Source organism: Mastigoproctus giganteus, chromosome 2, assembly GCF_048544385.1.
Source record: "Mastigoproctus giganteus isolate SK-2022 chromosome 2, ASM4854438v1, whole genome shotgun sequence".
Taxonomy (NCBI): Eukaryota; Metazoa; Arthropoda; class Arachnida; order Uropygi; family Thelyphonidae; genus Mastigoproctus; species Mastigoproctus giganteus.
Genome location: NC_143576.1, coordinates 68,010,717 through 68,033,741, shown reverse-complemented (window position 1 = coordinate 68,033,741; position 23,025 = coordinate 68,010,717). Strand labels below are relative to the sequence as shown.

Here is a 23,025-nt window from a genome sequence, read left to right as displayed (position 1 = left end):
GAGATCCTTAGCGCCCTCTGCTTCCACTCTGATCCTCTCACTGCCATAAGAGGTGGAGTGAAAGCTGCTGGGGACTGAAGGCCATTTGTTTTGTCGTATTGTCATGTGCTGGAGGGTTTGGTCTTTTCTTCTTCACGCTGACCAAGCACCTTGAAGAGAAGCACTCTACACGTTCGTTGCCATCAAAGCGAAGTGACAGGGTTTACCATCAAGGTGTGCACAAGTGGATTTTAGGGAGGCAGGCCGACTGGACTTCTCCTGAATCTTTTAAAATAGAAAGATATTGAGTCCATCAGTGTTTTAGACTGAGTGTCTGATAACACACAGAATGGCTGTCTCCCTCTAACCTCCTATGATATTCATGCCAAAATAAGTATTGAAGGATCATATTGTCGTTCTTCAACTCTCTTTCTCTGGGGGGAAAAAAAAAAGAGAGAAAAAAAAACAGTTTCAGAGTGTAATTCAGAGAATCTCTTTAGCACCTTACCTTGACTCAGCCAACATGCTTCAGTGTGAGAAAAAAAAAAGCAATCATAGTCACTACCCATTTTATCGCAAATCGTCCAGAAGCCTTGTGTTTAAGCCACTAGATTTCACATAATTGAAAATTTCTGTTAATGTCTTAAAAATATCTTTCAGTTTTGCAGGAATGTTTTTCACGGCCAAATTTTCTCTGTGGAGTACACAGACTACTTAAACAGGAAGGGCATGCTGTTACCTTGATTCTCATAACACCTGAAATGGACCCTGCATAGCTTTTGGCACTGCCAATACACTTCTTCCAGTTGTTCATGAGCACAAAAAAAGCTGTCAGTTTTTTCAAAAATATCAGCTCCTGTTGTAATGGTTTTCAAATCATCACAGATAAGAATGTCTTTGCAGTGCTCACCATTATAGAGTATCAAACAAATAACAAATCCACTGGTGATATTTTGGCTTATGTTACCGATTTATGGACATGTTCAATGAAACACAATCAGTTGCTCTTGACATCTCAAAGGCTTTCGATCGTGTTTAGCATAAAGGTCTTCTAAACAAGCTTCCATCTTATGGTTTGTCAACCGGTTTTTTGTAATTGGTTATCCACTTTTCTCTCTGATTGCTCACTGAGGGTGATGGTAGATGGCTCTCTGTTTTCTAAATTTTCCACTAATGCTGGTGTTCCCCAAGGTTAAGTACTTTCCCCCACTCTTTTCCTCTTGTATATTAATGACCTTCTTCCATGGACTGGAAATCCTATCCATAGTTTTGCCGATGATAGTGCATTGCATTCCACTTTCCATTTTGAGAAACCCACCCTCTTTCAGTATATTGAAAGAGGTGAAGAGATCTCCCACACCCCTATGTTTTGTGTTTTTTTTTTAGAATTTTTTTTTATTTAAATTTTTAATACTAATCTTTATTTCCACATTCCATTCTTTGTATATTATGTATGCTTGCTATGAAATTTTGGCTCACCTTCCATGATAAATAGTAGTTATTTGGGTGCTTTATATTTGAATATTTTATTTAAATTTTTTTTTTTAAATTAAGAAGTGTTATCGTAAATTATGTTAGAAATTAATCTTATTTATGTGAGCATACAATAAAGAAAATGTTAAATCTTTTCTTACCCATAGCTAAGATATATGGACAGCAGAAAAGATGAACAAGAAAGGGGAATAACAATGAAATCCAGCACTGTATCTATTCAGTATAAACTAAGTAAGTATACTTTTCTTAAATAACCTTTGGCCCAAAAGTTTCAAGACTGATCTTATAAAAAACATGAGAGATACAAACTAATGCCACCTTTCTCCTTCACATCAGTTCTGTTTAGAGTTACCATTGCTTCTGGAGGTTGTCAAAGCAGCTTTGAAGTCATTTTGGAATATTGTTTGTGCACATTGTCATAACTACTTGTATATATAGACTGTCCTCATAGTGATGGCATTTTATGATTCTTTTGAGCCATGGAACAGAAAGAAGTCTCTTGGTGACAAATTCGGTGTATATGGTAAGACAGAGACTTGTCTTTTGGTCAAGGGCTGGTTGAGAAGTTTTCCCAGATCCTTAGTCAAAATTCATTGACACTGTTTTTGCTGTTGATGAAACTCATCTTCTAGCAACTGAACTGTTACTCGGTGCTTGTTGTGAAAATTTCCCAGACCCTGTTGATGTTTTCATCTGAATGTGCTGTGGAAGAGTGGCCCAATCTGGGATTATCTTCAATAATTTCCCCTTTCCAAAGGCAATCGTACCATTTAGAAACACACTAATGGAATAAATCTTTATTTCTGTAAGCCCCTTGTAACAGGTTATATGTCTTTGGTACTTCTGTCCAGTTTTGAACAAAGTTTAATGTTCACTCTTTGCTCTTCCACCTCTGCATAACACAATAATACTGACTGAAACAGCTAGCTCAAAGATGTCAACAGGAAAGCATGCTTTGCATGCCATGACAGGAATGAAAGTGCAAGAAATTGTATGGAAGTAGGGAACTAAATCTTCTTCACATATGCATAAAGCATATGCCTTGTTAAAAGAAAAAAAAAATCAGTCCTGTGAAACTTTTGAGACATATTTTGTAGGTAGCAGCACTTAAATGTTGCTTTTTTGATAAGTAGGTACAAAATGGAAAGGTTTGTATCTAATTATTACTAGGAAAAATATATCTTTTTATATGCAGCTAATCTTGAATTTAGGCTAATACCACAACAGTAATTTTAGATTTAATAAATATAATTTGTATTTGTCTTAAAAACAGTTAATTTAAATTTTTATTACAATATTTGCTGTATAAAATGATCTATTTGCAACAAACAATACACACACACTCCCTCACAAACAATATTCCTATTGCAACATTTTAAAATCCATGCCAGTCTGTTTGCAGCTTGAATAAAACCCTTCCTTCATAAAGTTATTTAATTTTGGCTCTTTCTAAATAAAGAAGTAAGCTTCGTACCAAGAAAGTAAGACACCTTTCTTTTGTATATAGGTATAACCAACTTCTCTAACACACTAATCTCTTGGTCACTGGTGGCACCGCTCCTGCCTCCATGTGGTGGAGCTAGTAACCTGAGTATAAATTCAATACTTAGGGTGAATAGGAGCAATTATGGATCCATTAATATCACCAACTGTGGAGCCTACGTGTTTGCATGAACTCGAGTAATCTCAAGAAAAAGAATCAAAAAAGATGATTCTTCACATGACATGCCTGCTTTTTTAATTTTACACTCTTTATCAATGAAACCTCGTAGTAGCTTATCTCCATTTCTTGTACAAAAAAGCATAGAAGCTGTAGCAGGTAGTCCCAAAATTGTCAAATGACTTCGTCAGGAGATCTTCTAATAGAAACTTTCAATCCCAGTCATTCTAAACAGCTCCTGAAGCAAACGACCTTTAGAGGTCTTCCCATTTCTGTAATCCCATACAGAACATGTTTAATGTTCTGTGTGGGGGTTACACCTCAAAAGGGGTCATTTCAGAATGGGATCTCCTTAATGTTATTATGAAGAAATTGCTGAAGAACTTAAGGCACAACGCATCATCAGTGCCAAAAGAATAATGACCAAACAGGATGGCATCCTTACACCTACCAGAAATGTTAAATTTACTTTCAACACTCAATCTTCCTGCATCAGTTAAAGCTGACTGCCTTTCCTGTAAGATCTGCCTATATATTCCAAATCCACTCAGATGCTTTAAATGCCAGAAGTATGGTCATTCTCAAACAGCATGTCAAGGTAAGGCTATTTGCCCCATTTGTGGCTCACCAGGCCACTCACAAACTGAATGTACAGCAGCAGCACCAAAGTGTCCCAACTGCTGGGTGTTCACCCTGCATATTCCAGAACTTGTGAATCATGGAAAATGGGAAAGAAAATACTGAAGTACATGCTAGAGAAAAATGTCTCATACCAAGAAGCAAGAAAACAGATATTAAACGTGATGCCAGCCAAATCCTATTCTGATGCAGTCAAAAGCACTAAAGAGTTCTCAACACAGACCAATATTACAATTCCTCCTAAAATATCTCTTTCTCAATGGGCCAGATCTTTCCTCACAAATGATGAGATATTGACAGCAAGAAAGACTAAGAATACATCAAATTCTACTAATATAAAGCCAACCGAGCAGAACTAAGACAATTCCCCCAAATCAGTAACTTTAATTAAGGAAAATAATGCAAGTCCTACCCACAATAAACTAACTGATTGAAGTATGGAAATTGACGAGAAGTTAGATAATGAAGATTCAGTTCTCCTACTACGTGCAGAAGATGAGATGGATATTGCTCGTCCAGTATTTTCAAAACGAGAGAAATATAAACGGGTTTGGGGGAAAACAAAGCGGTCAGACCAATCCACCTAACCTAAACTCAAATAATGCAGAAAATCATTCAATAGAATTGTAGAGGCCTATGAAGCAATCTAGATGAATTAAAATATTTAATGCACCAGCACAATCCTGCAAGCATCTGTTTACAGGAAACATATTTATCATCAAGTTATATTCCCCACTTCCCAAGATATACACTATACAGACGGGACAGATGTTTGAATCTCCAGCAAGAGGAGTTGCAATCATAGTAGAAACGTACCATCCAAATCTATCCATCTTTGCACCACTCTAGAAGCAGTAGCCATTCACATTGTTCTTGGGATTACTTTCACTATTGTTTTTATTTATATTCCACCAAATGTTTCATGTTCCACTGCAGAAATTGATGATTTACTAAATCAACTGCGCCAACTTGTATGCCTTCTTGGTGATCTAAATGCTCATCATTCTTTGTGGGGTTCCGCGAACATGGATCAGAGAGGGCAGATATTGAAACCATACTTGACAACCATCACTTAACATTGCTGAATACTGGTGTACACATGTATATTCAACTGCCCACAGGATCAAGTTCTGCTCTTGACCAGTCCATACGTTCCTTATCTATTTATCCTACCATTGATTGGACAGTATTAACTGATCTTCACAACAGTGACCACTATTCTATAATTTGCAAAATACAGACAGATACAAACTATGCCTCTGGCCAACAAATTACATGGAATTTTCACCGAGCGAACTGGGAAATGTTTTCTAAAATAATCCAATTTGATAGTCAATTGATCCTCGCTACATCTCTTAATAATGCCACTAGTAGGAGAACTACTTGGAGCTGCTGCCATTGCAATACCAAAAGCAAACATTACCAAACAAAGATATAATGGTTGGTGGACAAGAAATTGCTTTCTTGCTAAAATAAAGCTTGGAACATTTTTTTTTGCCGAAATGCTACAATGGAGAATCTGATCAACTATAAATGTCTGAAAGCTGAAGCATGCCGAGTTCAAAGAAAAGCGAAACAGAATGTGTGGATTTGACTCACTTCTTCCATCTGCAGAAACACTGACCCCAGCATAATCTAGAGAAAGATCCGTGGAAAGTATCAACAAACTTCGGCCCCAATCCTGTCTTGGAAAGGAATGGATATTTCTTCTCCAATTGATGTTGCAGTGGCATTAGCTGAAACATTCGCTACCAATCCTCTGACTCTTATGAAGACTCATTTAGTGCACAAAAACGTTTGTAGAAAAGTATAAAATTAACTTCAATACAAACCAGTCATATCCTTATAACCTACCGTTCACTATTACCAAACTCAGTGAAGCTCTCCAGAATTCTCAAAATAGTTCTGCTGGACCAGATGGCATTTACTACATAATGCTTCGCCACCTCAACTTAAAATCTATGCTATTAAAATTTTACAACAGAATCTTTGAAGAAAATGTTTACTGTGATACATGGCATCAGTCAATAGTGGTACCCATAGCAAAACCTGGGAAAGCAACTAGTTCCCCTAACAGTTATCTTCCTATATCTTTGACCAGCTGTGTAGGAAAGATAATATAAAAGATGGTTCACAGGAGACTTGTCTGGATTATTGAAGCTCAAGACACTATAACGCCGCACCAATTTTGTTTCTGCCGTAACAGGTCTACAACTGATGTCCACATTAAAGTAGAAGCTCACACTCGAAATGTTTTGTTAAAAAACAACACATTTGTAGTAATGATAACTTTCAATATTACCAAAGCATTTGACACCACCTGGAGATATGGAATCCTCCAAGACTTAAACAACCTTGGACTGAGAGGTAACCTGCCTCGTTTCATTCAGAATTTTCTCCATCTCAGGACCTTTCAAGTACGATTCCAGAATGAGCTATCCACAATTCACACACAAGAAGAAGGAATACCTCATGGATCTATTTTAAGCGCCACACTTTTTGCTTTACGTACCAGTGGCATTACTCGAGACATCCCAGTTACGGTGGAAACTTATGTATGCAGATGATCTTGCTATTTCCTGTCAATCATCAAACATGGCTACCATTGAAAGACAATTACAATTAGCAGTAACTAAAATTGAAACTCGGACAAAATGCAATGGCTATTGATTAACCGACGGGGAAAACTACAGCAATACACTTCTGTAAATTACAATTGCTTCATCCAGAACCTGTACTAAAACTGAAAGGCACAGAAATACCGATGACGGATTTGATAAGACTATTGGGTTTTATTTTAGACACCAAACTAAATTTTCACAAACATATAACCTACCTGCGAACTACATTCCTCCAAAAATTAAACATCCTTTATGCAATATCCTCAATATCTTGGGGTGCTGACAAGCAGTCATTACTGAATTTATATCATGCTCTAATCTGGTCACGATTAAATTATGGAGCTATAGTATATGCTTCAGCCAAAAAGAGCATCTTATGATCTCTGAACACCATCCAGCACAGTGCCCTTCAATCTTCTCTAGGTGCCTTCAGACCCTCACCAGTTCATAGCTTGTATGTGGAAGCACAAGACCCTCCACTTTATCTTAGAAGACAAAGCATACTCTGCCAATACACTGCCAAAATAAGAAGCTCACCATATCATCCTTGTTGGATATACCTCAACCAGTCTCTTTGGACAACACTCTATGAATCCAAGCCTGCTGGGATATGCCTTCAAGAAATAACACAGAAGTGGAAAATTGATCTCAGTAAAATTGAAGAAAGTACAAATGTACATTTACCTCCATGGGATAGACATGATATAGACTACGATCTGTACTTCACTCAGTGGTCAAAAAACACCATTCCATCTTTTAATATCCAACGGCTACATGCCAACCATACTACAGAACACGCTGGGAAACTCATAATCTATATGGATGGCTCTAAATGGCACTCTCATGTAGGTGCAGCAGCAGTATTCCCTTCGCATGTAGTTTCAACGGTCCTGCCACTTGAGTACAGCATACTTTCTGCAGAATTATATGCCATCCAGCTTACATTAAGTGAAATATATCCTAATCACAAGTTTTAGGAACTTCCTTATGTGCTGTGATGTAATGACTAATGTATTAAGATAGTGTAATTTTCAGCACTCACCTCTTGAATGATCTACTTGGGTGTGATTATAGAAGACACATGGTTAATGTGAATAAGAACCTTATTTGTACATAATCATAGCTATAAATGCGATTACAATTTGGAATTTCATTAAGGATTTAAAATAATTAATTAAAACCATTAAAATATGCATGAGAAGGAGGGAATGTACATTCCAGTTCACAATTGTCAATTAAAATCATTAAGATGGGAATAGTTCTGAATGGATTAATATTAATAAACAAGCTAATAGTTGCGCACAAGCAACTTTTGATATACGTCCTCAGTTAGCATTGTGTGAAGAGAAAACGCGGATGGTTTAATAAGAAGAAAAGTCAATTCCCGAAATGTAATTCAGTGCATGTGGAAACTTTATGCATGTTAAATTCCAAATAGGGGAAAGGTTGATTGGGAGTTTTGTATTTAGTATGTTAAATGACGTATGTCACCGAAACCATTCAGTAACTAGTACTTCATTTTGGAGAATTTTGTAATTAGGCTCTAGTTTAATTATTGAGATAGCTGAATCTATTAGTGGGTTATGATTGTAGGAATGGACATGTTGTGTTAACTCAATATTAGATAGGTTAGATTTAAAAACTATTAAAATGGTAATATGTGCACATTTTTACGATGAAAACAGAATTTATAACCCACATCATCTCAACAATCATCATGATAAAGAACAAGGAGCCCAAATTGTTTTCCCTTATCATAGACAATATGCGAAACAATTCCAACAGATTTTTACAAATACAAACATAACCATAATTTTTTTCATCATATAACAAATTAGGCTCCAAAGTTAATTCATATAGAACAACACACAAATACACCATGCAGGATTACAATAATATATATTTAATTCAGTGCCAATCAGACTGTAAGGCCTGTTACATTGGGAGCACTACGACAAAATTTGGTTCTTCTAAAATCTGTAATACGTGCGCATATTACCATTTTAATAGTTTTTAATAATTCTATCTAATACAGAGTTCTAATCCTATCTAATACAGAGTTCATTTTTTCCATGATGACCCATAGCAGGGTCTGAAATCGTCTACCTTGCTTTCCAGGCTGCTACGTGTACCACTAGTAGCGATGCAAGAATCAACTTTCACTTCTGCCTGTGGCTCTAGTTAAACTATTATTCTGTGTATCCCCCCCCCAAGCAGGCAGTTTTCAGACCCACCTATCACTGCCTCAATAGCATCAGCAAATATTCTTGCACCCCTTCTGTTGGCGCCTCCGTAGCCAGGTGGGAAGGAGCAGCAGTGCATAGCACACGCTTCTTGATTAGACCGGGGTTCGAGCCACTCACCACCAAATACGGAGGATGTGGAAAGGTCAGGGAATGACCACTGCATATTCCCGGAGCAATATGGCTTTAGTTGCTCCTAAAAACCAAATAACAACAACCCCTTCTACTCAAATGTATCCCATCCCTGTAAAAACAGTCTCTCCTGTTAACAAGCACTGACCACCCTGAGAAAAATTCTTCCCCACGAGTAGGGCTTACAATACCGAGATTCCAGGATCCCAGTCTTTTTTTCCCAGTATTGATACAAAAATACTGGTTTTTTGGTATTAATTTAAAAAACAATTGTTTATGATTTATTCACATAAAGGTAATAATATCGACAACAAATCCTTAATTCTGCTGAATTTGAAAATGAGGGATTGTTATACGTGTTATTCAAGTTTCTGTGGCATTTGTATTGTGTTATACACAATACAAATGCCACGGAAACTTGAAAATGTCATGAAACTGTAAGACATAAAATTTTACAAATATATATTTCTCTAAAGTGAGTAGAGTGCATGTGTGTGGAAGTAAAGCACTTAAGCAATAACAAAAACATCATTATGGAAATATTTCCATTAGTGGAAGTAGGCCTGGTAGGGCAATTAAGGAATATGGTGAACAGTGGTGTGGCACACAGAGTAGTAACATATCTTAGTTCTCTGTGGTATAGCAGGTGTGGAAGGGTTAAAATTAAAAGATTCTGAATGATAGTTTAATCCCTCTATTACACTGCTACTTGAAGATGCGCCGCTTAGTGCATTTTGGGAAAAGGTGTCGGTATGGAGCAGTTCAAAGGTATTGTGAACAGGTGATCTTGAGATAAAAGGTGAAAGCATTTCATTGTGTGGGAAAAATATTCTGTTTTTCTCACAAAAGGAAGAGGAGTGAGTTTAAAGAATAACACTGTGATTGGATTAGGTTTAAATTAGATAGGAGAGATAGTAAATGCGTGCAAACCCCACTGTAGTTTGCACATAAGCTTGCATATAAAAAGGTAGTACAGGGGGCGATTGTAACTGTGCAATCAATTCAATAAATAAATAAATGAGAAGGAAATAAATAAGGTGCTTGCACCAAAAGAGGAGTTTGTGGTTGTTCGGAGGGGTTGCAGACTTCCAGTGGTAGTTCTGGGTCTAGGTCTGGGAGTGTCCAATTATATAGTGAAGGGTTCCACCAGGCATGTTCCTGTGCTAGAAGTTAATCCAGAAGTTGAATAACAAGCCAGTCGGATAGTATTAACAGAGAACTGTTGTCGAAATCCCGAAATAAGACAGTACTGGAAGAGCTTTACATCAGAGATGCAGAGTTCAACTGAAGAGAGAGAGAGAGAGAGAGAGAGAGAGAGAGAGACATCATTGCACTCTCCGTGGAAGGAACCCACACAAAGGAATCCCTTCATGAAAGAGAAGGAAGATAAGTCCTCTGAACTGTGTTGTTTTGGAAATGGTCCTTGGATAAAGTGGGAGATTATTTTAGAGTAAAGTTGAAGAAACACGAGAAATAAGGAAATGTTCAGTATTGAGTTGGTTTATTGGTTGAAGTTGGAAACAAGATTGATATTGCTAAATTAAGAAAGATTACATGGAATTATTAGCATTAAGTTAGTGACTTATGGATTGCTGTTGTGAAGAGAATTGATATTGATGATTAAGAGAAATATGAGAAAGTGATTAAGATTGAATTAGTTTAGTGTTTGAAGCTGTAGAGAGAGTTGAGATTGTTAATTGAGAGAAATTTTATGGAAACGATTGCATGTATTAACAGATTAAATGAGAAAAATTAATAGATTAGATGTAAATGAACACCAGTTATGTATTGTAAGTAGTTTTGTATGATAAATGACTTTTGTTTTATATTTGTGTCATTGCGCTTGAGAAACTGACAGCTCACATGTAATATATCTAAGATATATACTTGTGTTGGGGGGGGAATATCCCTCAGCTCCTGGAAATTCCTTGTGGGGCTTAGTGCTTGAGGGGAGCTGCTGTATGAAAATCATAACAAAGGCCACTGACGGCAATACTAAGGTAGAGGGAAATAAAAATTAATAAATAAATAAATAACTCCCCACAACTTAGATTTGGTTTCCTCACCAAGCTTAACTGTCAGTCCCTTTCTTTCGTTAATATGGATATAGTACCATAAAAAGTCAAAAAAAGGAAATATTTTTTTATTTTTGATAAAAAGGAAATAAGATTTTTTGAAGATGAGAAAATAAAGAGGGTGGTTAAACTGCAACTTGTCTATGACTATCTCAGTACAAAGCACCAACCAACACAGAATCCAAAAGGATGTTTTCTGCCACTAATTAAATATGTACCAAAATTAGATCCAGTTTAAACCATAACACTTGAGTTTCTTACGAGCTCACTTTATTCGGACAGGTAGTGTGGATTCTTATTTTTTTGTTTTTACCGTATGTTTAATCATTTTTGCTAAAATATTTATTATTGTAATAAAAGTTTTGATTTAAAATGTGAATTCAAATAATTACTTGTTTTTTCCTTACTTTATTGCACATTATTGTCATCAATATTTATTGCAAAAAATGTTTTTTTTTTTTTTTTTTGGAATACCAGTATCCCGGTTTCATAAATTAAAAATACCAAAATACCGGTATTAAGATTTTGGCTGGTATTGTGAGCCTTGCACATTCTCTTCAGGATCAAATTGATTGACAAGGCCCTCAACATATTAGCATTAGCATTAGTAGAGGCATATGATGCAAGAAAGCAAGCTTATTCAGCATTCAGCAAGCTTATTCAGCATATATACAAATACATTAAATTATGACTTTGATTCCTAAAAAATTATAACAAAGGTGAGCTTTCTGTAAAATTGAAATTTTGGCTTTTCATTGATTATTATACTAGAGCATAACTCATAATGCTCCAATATAATAAACAAAACTGAGATTTTTCTTACTGTGTAATTTATTCAGCAAAGAAGAATTTCAAGGTAGAAATTTTAATATAAACCATTTGCAAAATTCTAATAAATCTGTTAATATAGGATTACTGTTATAATTTAATTTATTTTCACTCTCAGGTTATTATAGGTGCATTTGATTTCAATCTGATCCTTTATTTCTAGATGGAGAAGATTATCTGGTAAATCTAATAGATTCTCCTGGACATGTTGATTTTTCTGTTGAGGTTTCAACAGCAGTTAGATTGTGTGATGGTGCCATTGTAGTTGTTGATGTTGTAGAAGGAGTATGTCCCCAGGTAAATTCCTATCATATTAGTCTTTCAAATTATTGTACTCTTGAAATTTGTAGGTCGCAGCTCTGCTTAATACAGCAAAATTGAAGGTTTTATGCTTTCAAAATAACTTCTACATTTGGAGAGATTGAATTAAAAATTGTAGAGGAAGTAAGAGATTTGGGAGTTACAATATAGTCAGGCATGGCAAGGGGGAAAAGGAGAGTCCATGGTGTTCTGTTCCTTGCATATACAGTGTGTAGTGTGTTATGTTAGACTACATGTATTGTTTATGCATAGGTAATGCACACACATCATTTCTACTACCAAGGTAGTTTTAATGCATCGTTTTAATCATATCTCATATTGTGAATACTTTCACAATGAGTTGCCATGGTATTGCACTACCTGAAATAAGTAACATTTCACCTACGAAGAAGGCTATTGTTACTTATTCTTGGCGGATACCACCTGCCCATCCACTGATGAGAAGCTAATGTATCAGAATGGTGCCGTCTGGGTGGTGGTATCCACCAAGAATAATAACAGGTCTTTTCCATAGGTGAAGCGTTACTTATTTGAGATAGTGCAATACCATGGAAACTCGTGATAGTATTCACAATATGAGATATGATTAAAACGATGCATTAAAACTACCTTGGTAATAGAAATTGTGTGCGTGTGCGTGCGTGCGTGCATTACCCATGCATAAACAAACTCCTTCGTACTCTTAAGCATTTAACCAAGAAATATCTTTTAGATTAAACCACACACACTATCGAGCATCTCTCATATTGAGGAGTTATACTTCATAACTGAGTTGTCACTATTGCAGCAACAGGGTACCTGCCCATCCGCCGATGAGCAGCCAATTAGCTTTGAAATGGTGTCATCTGGTTATCCACCAGGAATAAGTAACAGTAGTCTTCTCCATAGGTGAAACTTTACTTATTCAAGGTAATGCAATACCATGGCAACTCTTGGGCATTTAACCATGAAATATCTTTTAGATTAAACCACACACACTATCGAGCATCTGTCATATTGTGGAGTTATACTTCATAACTGAGTTGTCACTATTGCAGCAACAGGGTACCTGCCCACCCACCGATGAGCAGCCAATAAGCTTTGAAATGGTGCCATCTGATTATCTGCCAGGAATAAGTAACAATAGTCTTCTCCATAGGTGAAGCGTTACTTATTCAAGGTAGTGCAATACCATGGCAACTCGTTGTGAAGGTATTCACAATATGAGATATGATTAAAATGATGCATTAAAACAACCTTGGTAATAGAAATGGTGTGCGTGCGTGCGTGTGTTCGCATTACACAATACATAAACTCCTTCATACTCTTTAGGCATTTAGCCAAGAAATATCTTTTACATGTATTAGTATTGGTGAAATAACTGATAGACATACCTATTTAAATTTATGTAGGTATATGTTAGATTATATACAGAATACATATACACAAGATAGTACACAGAACACCAATCATTTCATACCACAATCTGGGTGAATTTTTCAAGGTCCAGCCACCCAGATTGAAAGAAAAAACAATGATAAGGGATTCTCTGTTTCTGTGATAATCAATATGCAGTATGACCTAATAATATATTAATAAGGCCTAAAGGTTAAGTACGAGTGTAAGGTTTTAATTTTATAAAAAAAAATTTTGTACATATTATAAAATATACAACTATTTCACATTGATTGTCATTGATCTGACAGAGAATAAAATGAGATAAAATTAAAAATCAAAAACTACTAGTTGATTTTCCATATCCAAGCTAAAAACCAAGTGTGGACCTCACTATAAGCGAAAAAGAAATAGAAGAGTAGATCCAGTGTAAGCAATATATGAATATAGCCCAATATTCAGTATGTGCAGTATTAAGTTCAGGCATAACAAATCTATTAATTTCAGAGAAAAAAAGCAAAGCGTATAGCATAGTTAAAAGCAGGAGCTAAGATGAAGATAATGCTCAAGTAGGCCTGGATCACTAACCTGTTATTATAAGAGGAACTTAAGCTTAAGTTGCGAGTTATTATGCATGAACTTAATGAAGCAGTGTATTATCAGAGATAATGAAAAAAGGAAATGCACAAATATGTACAAAATAGAAGTTAATAAAACTTAGGATAATATAAACAGATAATAAGACATGTATAGTGAAATTATGGCTATTATGAGGAAATATACAAATGAATGAAACTCTACATGAAGAAATGAACAACTCGTATCCACTGGTTAGCAACCAGTGGATACAAGTTTTTCTGACTGTAATACACCAAGAAAGCATAATGTATGCTACATACAATATATACATAGTTCAAGTACAGTCTGTCCTCGTATAGCACGATAGTTGCGTTCCTAGAAACCCTCGTGCAATGCAAAATCGTGCAATATAAACAACAGGCCCTATGGGAAAAGTAGGGTTAGGTGCCAACCACCCAAGATTGAACACACATTTGGAACCAAAACATTACCAAACACAATAAATAATCGGGTAATTTTAATCGTTATAAAATACTTACGTATTTTATAACGATTAAAATACGTAATAAAAATAATATTTTATTATAATAAAGTATTTTTAGTATTTTTAATACTAAAAAAGTATTTTTTACGGATAAAATACGTATTTTATTCGTAAAAAATTTATTATATTAAATATAATAAAATACTTACGTATTTTATAATACGTAAGTATAAATTATAATACGTAAGTCGTAATAAAATATTGCTAATGCTTTTGCTTCTATCGTAAGCAAACTCGCTTTTTGTTTGATTTTCTATCCAAAGAGATGACAGCCGTTCCATCTCTTCCAATTCTTTGTGTCTTAATCTAATGGATTTTAATTACACTTTGAGTTGTTCCCGCTATGAAAGTTGTTTTTATTTTCTCCGCATTCTTTGTAATTCTCCGCGTTTCCTCATTTAGGTCTGTAGCACGTGCAATATCACATGGTCTTTCATTTCGCTCAAAGCGTTTCACAATTTCGTATTTTTTCTCTATCGACAGAAGCGGACTGGCCATAAGCCTTACGGGGGAAACCACGGTGGGCCGAAGGCCGGTGTGATTTTGGCCATAAACTGTAGTATGAGGCCACTACAAATTTTCCCGGGTAAGAATTTTTGACCCAGTCCGCCTCTGTTTATCGATATTGCTTCTTTTTTTTCTCTCTCTGAATCTGCAGTGTCTTAGCCAGGACGCTTCCTTTTCACACCTTTTAAGTATTTTACTAATTTTTAGGGAATAAAGCACAATTACAAACGAGGTGGCACGCTTGATACACAGAAACAAAGCTGCGTGCGTGTAGCAACTGAATAAACAACACCGTAAAGGCCGAGATACGCTATTAACACCTCACATTTTACTAAAGCACATTTCTGGGGGTTACTACCATAAAACAATAAAAACAATTTCCAGTTTCGTTTCTGCTAGTGGAATCTGTTATAAACTGGTAGTTATAAACTGGTAGTAAACTCCATCTAATTGCATTTGCGATTATATCGATAGCTGGAATTGTGTTGGTTTTTACGTTATTATGGTGAAATGTGTTTCCCCTTCACTGATATAAAACACATAAATACATTTTCAGAACCTTCTTCGTTCCTAGCGTGTTGCGTTCAGTTGGGGTGATTCCGCGTTCGACTGCCATTTCTTGTAAACACAAAGGCGAATCGTGTATAAGCGAATTCGGTTCGTGTTATATAAGATAACGTTCCCCTATTTATAAATCGTGTATGATCGAATTCGTGTAATGCAAACACGTGTTATACGAGGACCGACTGTACCTGATTTGAATTTAACCAAATTCAGAATTCCAAATTCCACATTGAAATTGCATGCATCTCTTTTATTATACATATCTCATTTGAGGTGGTAGAGATTTCAATTTTTAAATCCAGGTAATTAGTAATGTTATCAGATGCGATGCATTAATTTTTTTCAAGAATAAGTTCTTTTGGATATAAGTTGCTAAAATTTTGAATGAAATGTGGAGAGTTGAGGATACATAAATCTTCTACAAATCTGACAGAAATGGGTTTTTTTTTTTTTTTTTTTTTTTGACTGAATATAGGTATAAGTTGACTATTATTATCCAGCATGTCTAGATGGACCTCAGCATTCATGGTTTTGTCCAAAAGAACCAGTAGGCCTAGACAAAATAATGAAAGACAGCTTCAAACCATATTGCTGCCTCCATCAAACTTCTTGGATGATGTAGTCTGGCAGGGAGCTTTCTCCAAGGATCCACCACACATAAGCACATTCTGTCATCATCTTCTCTCTCTCTCTCTCTCTCTCTCTCTCTCTCTCTCTCTCTCTCTCTCTCTCTCTCTCTCTCTCTCTGTGTGTGTGTGTGTGTGGTATGCAATAGTTTTTAAATATATTATACAAATTTATGTGCTAGTGCTATTGCCATACTAAAATGTATACAAAGACCGTCCCTTTATCCATAGTTGTAATTTTCCACTAATGCCATATTGCTTCAGTTTGTACAGCAAATGGTATACAAATTGGGTCAGTGTGGCATTAGGTGTCAAAAATTATTTTTTGCATCTGGTTCCTTTGTGAGTCATCACCATCAGCTGTTTTCAATCCGCTGCAGGATGAAGGCCTCTCCAGCAACTTTCCAGTTTCTTCTGTTTTGTGCATTGGCCATCCATTTACTACACACGAACTCATGAATTTCATCTGTCCATCTCCATTATTGTCTTCCCGGTTTTCTTTTATCTCCTCTTGGGTACCATTCTGTTATTTTTTTAGTCCATCTGTCATCATATCTTTCAGCTATACGTCCTGCCCAAGTCCATTTCAGTTCTTTAGTTTTAATAAGAATGTCCTTTATTTGTGTTTGATGTCTAATTCATGTGTTTCTCTTCTTATCTAACAGTCTGATTCCTAATATAATTTGTTAAATTCTTCGCTGTGTAGTTTTCAGCTTCTCTTCCATTCTTTTGGTGAGTGCCCAAGTTTCACTTCCATAACTCATGGTGGGGAGTGTACATGTTGTAGTAAGCTTCTGAATACTCTAGAAATCTCCCAAATGTTCTAGAAAAAAAAAAAGATGGAATAGAATAAACTGATTATAAATTTTGTTTTTTGATCATTAACCTACGATATTTGAAGACTAAAAGTGTTGAGAAATTTTTAAGCACATATTTAAGTTTTTGAAATTATTTCAGGGAGGAAATTGATGCCGACCAGTGAAATCTGCCAAATGTACCCCAGTAAATCTGGCCTTGCCAGGACTGGACGATTGCATCATGCCATCAGTTTGTCTCCAGTTAATACCACCCAAAATTCATATCACATTTTGTAATATTAAATTTTTAGGGAAATTTTTTAAATTTAAAAAATCAGTTTTTGTATTCACAAAGAGATACTATTTCATTTGCAGTTAAATTTTACAAAAATGAGAATTTTAAGCAACATTGAATACTTAGGAGGAGATGGGGAGATGGTGTTCTGCAAGAAGGCTGGATGAGATGTAATATGCCATGAAAAGGAAAATGTTGGGAATAAAGAAGTATGGTATATTATTCTGTATTTATATAAGGAACAAAATATATTCTCCACAACTCTTTCTCATTTTTATTTTATCCTCAGTTTATTTGTCATTGTTTGTTTGTTTTCCATTGGTACCATAGTAGAAAAGGATATACATGTCTGTTATGAATCTGTTATTCGGGACTTGGCTGTTAAAATGTACTAACTCTAAACAATTCATTGCCCTAGAGAATGTATATTTATTTAAGATAGATATATAAAATTTGGTCTTCTGCCATAGTTTAAAACATTTAATGACAGCAGTTTTGATAAAAATAAAATAAATAAATATTCTTACTCTTTGCTATTTCAAAATAGAAACTGAAATTCTTCAAGTATGGATCTCATTAATTTTCATATACTCCAGATAATGTAAGGATTAATCCAATAATCACATCAGAATTGTTGGAAAGCTGTTTTCCATTTGTCTGATTACATTTCATTTCCTCTGCTGCTGGTGATGCTGTCTTTGCACCCAGAATGCAAAACACTTGGAATGGTCTCATCTGTATGGGGGAGATTAGAACTTACATTGTCTGGGTTAGTCTCAAAGGAGAGTGGCTATTAGAAAAACTCCATTTTTTTGCAGGCAAACATATGAAAATGATTATTAAATTCAGGTGGATAAAAAATCGCCTGACACTTATGTGTATCAAACATGTTAAAAACCATCAGATTGACTTAGTTTTAGGCAGATGAACAAGAATTAACAGAATTGGACTGAAAGGCCCTGTTAGACTTTGTTTGAATGTCATGAAGATCATCCATAAGATATCTATACTTTTAGTAAAATGTATATACTGTAGCAAACTATGCACTGTACTAAAAGTATTAGGACATAAACAAATAAGTATAATTTTTGCAAATATTGGTTATACAAATATTGTAGCAGGCAGTGCAGTAACAGTGGTATAAAATAATATGCAGAAGAAAGGTAAAAATGTTGTTTGATGTTAAGACTATTTGAAATGAGCCTAGTAATTGATGGAGATGTGGAGTGATGCCACAGGTTTGGACTTAATACATGATAATTTCAAGGCTTCCCAAAAGCAGTTGTCAACATACATTTTGTATGCAAAGCATTGTATCGACAGGATTTTCATGGATGAACTGTCACCAACAAACCTTGGCTTGCAAAAGTTAATGTGTAGAAATGGTTGCAGTGGCATCATTTTTAAAGGGACTGGCCCCTAGAGGAATAGAAGTGATTCTCTGGAGCAGTGAATCAGCAGGATGAACTAGGATGTGGTACCACCCCAACTGTAAAGCAAGGCAGTGATAAACTTGTGGTTTTGGCATGCTTTTCTTGTGCCATCCTTCACCATTTTTATGGATGGAGTTATTCTGACGATAAGATACATAATACTTTTTGAAATTAAGATAGTACTTTCATTCACTCTACTTAAATTCTTCATGCTCCAAACAGCATTCACTGCTAACCAAAAACAATAAATAATATCAGTAACAGACCATAAAATCATGACTTAGGGTTCTCACTCACCACATGAGAATAAGTTAAACTGCCCAAGGAACATTCAGTGCCAATTAATTAAAAAAAAAAAAATAACTATATCATTTGGTCTCAAGCAACAGTTAAGCACGCACCATTTTTCATTTAAACAAAATATAATTAGTTACACTAGCTTAATTTATTCAAAGGAGCAGAATTAAATGATTTGTAAATGCAGAATGTAAATTTCATACTAATTGAAACCATTTGAAAATTAAATTTAAACAGTAATACGAAAAAAAAACTCAAAAGGACTGAGTTTCCCTTTTTTTTTTTTTTTAATACTTACAATTCGATTATTAATTTTTTGTCTTGTATTGTAATTTTGATTAGTAAATTAGTTACATTGCATATTTGTAATATGGTTTTAGCCTATCAGGTTAAACATATTTTAGGACTTTCTTTCTGTTGTCTTTCTCAATCATTTGTATAGGGGCATCTGCAGTTCTTTAACTGTTATCAAACTATGGTAGAAATGCCGGTGTTTTGGGAATTTCCACAGTAATGATGCCGCCTTGAAGAAGTAGTTACTGTGATTCTCCTGAACTTCATTTTCTGCCTACACTAAAGCTCACAGTTCATAAAGCAGTTATTAATCAGTCCAAACTAGATTCTGAAAAGGCTAAGAGTAGAAAACTTGCTTCTTGTCCAAATGGTAGTCGGGCATTCTGGTCTCTTGCCAAAGCTATTGGCTGCAACTTTTTCCCATCTGTCCTCCCAACTCTGTTAAAACCTGAAAGTTATATTGCTACCACAACTATAGATAAAGTTGACCTACTTGCATCTCTTGCATTTTTTCTGAGGCGGCTCCGTAGCCAGGTGGGAAGGAGCAGCAGTGCGTAGCACATGCTTCTTGATTAGACCGGGGTTTGAACCCGTCACCACCAAATACGGAGGATGCGGAAAGGTCAGGGAATGACCACCGCATATCCCGGAGCAATATGGCCTTAGTTGCTAATGCTCCTAAAATCCAAATAACAAACATAACATAACAATAACAAGCATTTTTTCTGACTTGTATTGACAGTCTTGGTAAACCACCTTCTACCATTCCCTGTACACTCTGCTCAATGCCTCCTGTGGTCTTCTGTCAAAAAGATGTCAGAAGAGTTTTGAACACTCTTGATGAAGTCCCAATGGTATTTCTCCATTGTTTTCAAAACCTGTGCTCCTAAGCTTATTCCTGTTCTGTGTTGCCTTTTTTACACTTTCTTATTCCACTGGGTTTTTCCCCCTTCTGTTTGCAAATTTGCTTGTATTCAGCCATTTTCAAAAAAGGGGGGGGTGACAAATTCCTCCCATCCAATTATTGTCCCATTGCATTTACTTCTAATCTTTCTAAAGTAATGGAGAAATCAATTAACTGCCAACTCCTAAACTATCTAGATACTTTCCATCTTATCACTGATTGCTAATATGGGTTCCACAGTCTGTCTGCTGGTGATATACTGGCTTATATCCCATCTACGGACAAATCCATTGGAAAAGTTTGGTGAAACTTGTGCAGTTGCTTGACATTTCAAAGGCTTTTGATCTTGTTTGGCATAAAGGTCTTCTAAATAAGCTACCATCTTATGGATTGCTGACTATTTTCTGTAATTAGGTATCCAATTTCGTTTCTTATTGTTCGCTGTAAGTGCTGCTCTTCTAGGTTCTCTACTAATGCTGGTGTTCTCCAAGGTTCAGTTCTTTCTTCCACTCTTTTCCTCTTGTATATTAATAACCTACTTCCACTGACTGGAAATCCTATCCATAGTTTTGCTGATGATATCACATTGCATTCCACCTTCCAATTTGAGAAACATTGCCCTGCACAAATAGCTTCGACTTCTCTAATACCCACTATCAATTCCCTAAATGCTGATTTCCAGGTAATGTAATTCTCCAGTGGAGCAAAGATAGCATAGTCAGTTTCAATCCTAAATTTTTGCAAGATATAAGACTAGTCCTAAAACTAAGTTTTAGGACTAGTCTTATATCATGCAAAAAAAAAAAAAAGATGCTCCTATACTTATCTTCAGTGATACTGAGATTTTTAGACAAGATCACGTATCTCTTATAGGGGTTACCCTGACTTCTAATCTCTCTTGGCATAAGCACATCACAAATATTGCCTCCTCTGCATCAAAAAAATTGGGATCTCTCTTTTTCTCTCAGCATTACTTTTCTTCTACTAGGCAGATTTCAAATCTGAAATCCACTTTACCGTGGCATATTGTTCTCACATTGGGCCCTGCCCCATAACCTCTCTCAGGCATCTAATGATACCCGAGAGGTTAGATAAGGCAGATAGGGCAATTATTGACCCATCACTGATCTGAATTGGCTTCTTCAATTCCTCTCTCTCTCTCTCCCTCCCTCCCTCCCTCCCTCCCTCCCCCCTCCCCCCCTAACCAGTCCAAACCCATGCTGCAACTAGTCAGCAACATTTTACTGTCCAACTTGAAACTCACAGAACCAACTTTTCTTCTTCCTTTATTCCTTGAAATTCAGTTTTCTGTAACAACTTCCCTTCACATGTATTTATTGAAAATTGCAATCCACAGAAATTCAAGTCTAATGTCAATATGTGTCTTCTTTCATCTTCTCGACCTTCAACCTATGCACAGTACTAAGCACTGTGGGTTCTGATATCTTTCATGTTTGGGATTTTCTTTAAAAAAAAAAAAAAAAACTTGTGCATTTTCTTCTAAAATGGAGTCTATTCACCTGTTGGGTTTGGCACAATGTGTTCCTTGCTTGTTTCTGGCAGTAGTTGCACTCTTTAAGCAGAAGACTGTGCCAGTGCTTGCCTAGGTGGGTGTATGCCACTGCTTATCTATTTTGTATTTTATTAATTTTATTTTATTTGGTAATTTGGTTTTTAAATTTTTCTTAGTTGAAGATGATAGTTGAACTCCTCAGCATTGTTGCAGTTTGCGACAATTTCTGTGACTTAGTACAATAATGATTAATTTTGTAAATCATTATAAACTTTTGTTAAGAATCTTAATTTTAATGAATAAAATGCATTAAAGATTAATTGTTATTCACATCTTTATTTTCACATTGTCTATACATAATGTGTATAGTATTTCACTTTTTTCTTTTTTTTTTTCAGACAAAAGTAGCTCTGCAACAAGCATGGATGGAGCATATCCAGCCAGTTCTAGTTCTGAATAAAATAGATCGTCTGATTCTTGAGAGGAAGTTGACTCCTCTCGATGCACATATACACCTTCAACAAGTTTTAGAACAGGTTTTTTCACTTTATATTTTCTGTAATTAGGTAATTCTTAATGTGTTAATTTAAGGTTACAAATAGGATGTTTCATAGTATATAGCTGCTGTTTTATTGTTGATATACTCATTAGCAGTTGCATTACTTTGTTAAGTAAAGTTCAGTCTTAAAAAGTGCAGCTATATAAATTTGCAGTAGTAACTATAATGATATGAAAGTTTATTTCGTTAATTTATGTATGTATGAGCTTGATGAATTTAAGCTCTTTATATATATATATATATATATATATATATACACATATATATACAGAGTGTTTCATGATATGTACGCTACCCTTTCAGGATTCAGGAAGTGAGAATAATGAAAAAGTTTATATGAACATTATTCCCAAATTTGCTTTGTTTCCCAGTTACAGCCATTCTGTGTTTCAGAAATTATCTAATGTCAATAAGTATCTGCTTTCATCTTCTCTCCCATGCTACCCCACACACTACTAAATACTGTGAATTCTGATAGTAAAAAATGCCAATTGTCTCTGGGTAGGCAGTTATAAAAGTTGATTGCCATTACCATGTTTGTAGTCTGAATTTATTTTGAAATAATATTTTGCTATTCATAATCATAATGTGAAATTAGTTCCAAGTGTAGTTCAGTGAAGGGAGCGAACCCTTTAAGGTTTGTGCATGCTAAGTGTTGGTATGCATTTGAAATGAGAATGAAGGCTTATTTAAACTGAGAAATGACTGATGTGCATATCATTTATGGACTTGCCAAGTGTAATGTGG

The 23,025-nt window shown here is 35.5% G+C and overlaps 1 protein-coding gene across 1 annotated transcript in view; it reads left to right on the top strand.

Annotated features, from left to right (window-relative positions):
* The window catches only part of LOC150089325 (elongation factor-like GTPase 1), a 549,838-nt gene that overhangs the window by 62,019 nt on the left and 464,794 nt on the right, over nt 1-23,025 (top strand). Inside the window, exons 4-6 of the mRNA XM_090389043.1 lie at nt 1,620-1,704; nt 11,835-11,968; nt 22,118-22,255. Coding sequence (XP_090245169.1) covers nt 1,620-1,704; nt 11,835-11,968; nt 22,118-22,255 — 357 coding nt within the window. The remainder of the gene's footprint in view (nt 1-1,619; nt 1,705-11,834; nt 11,969-22,117; nt 22,256-23,025) is intronic.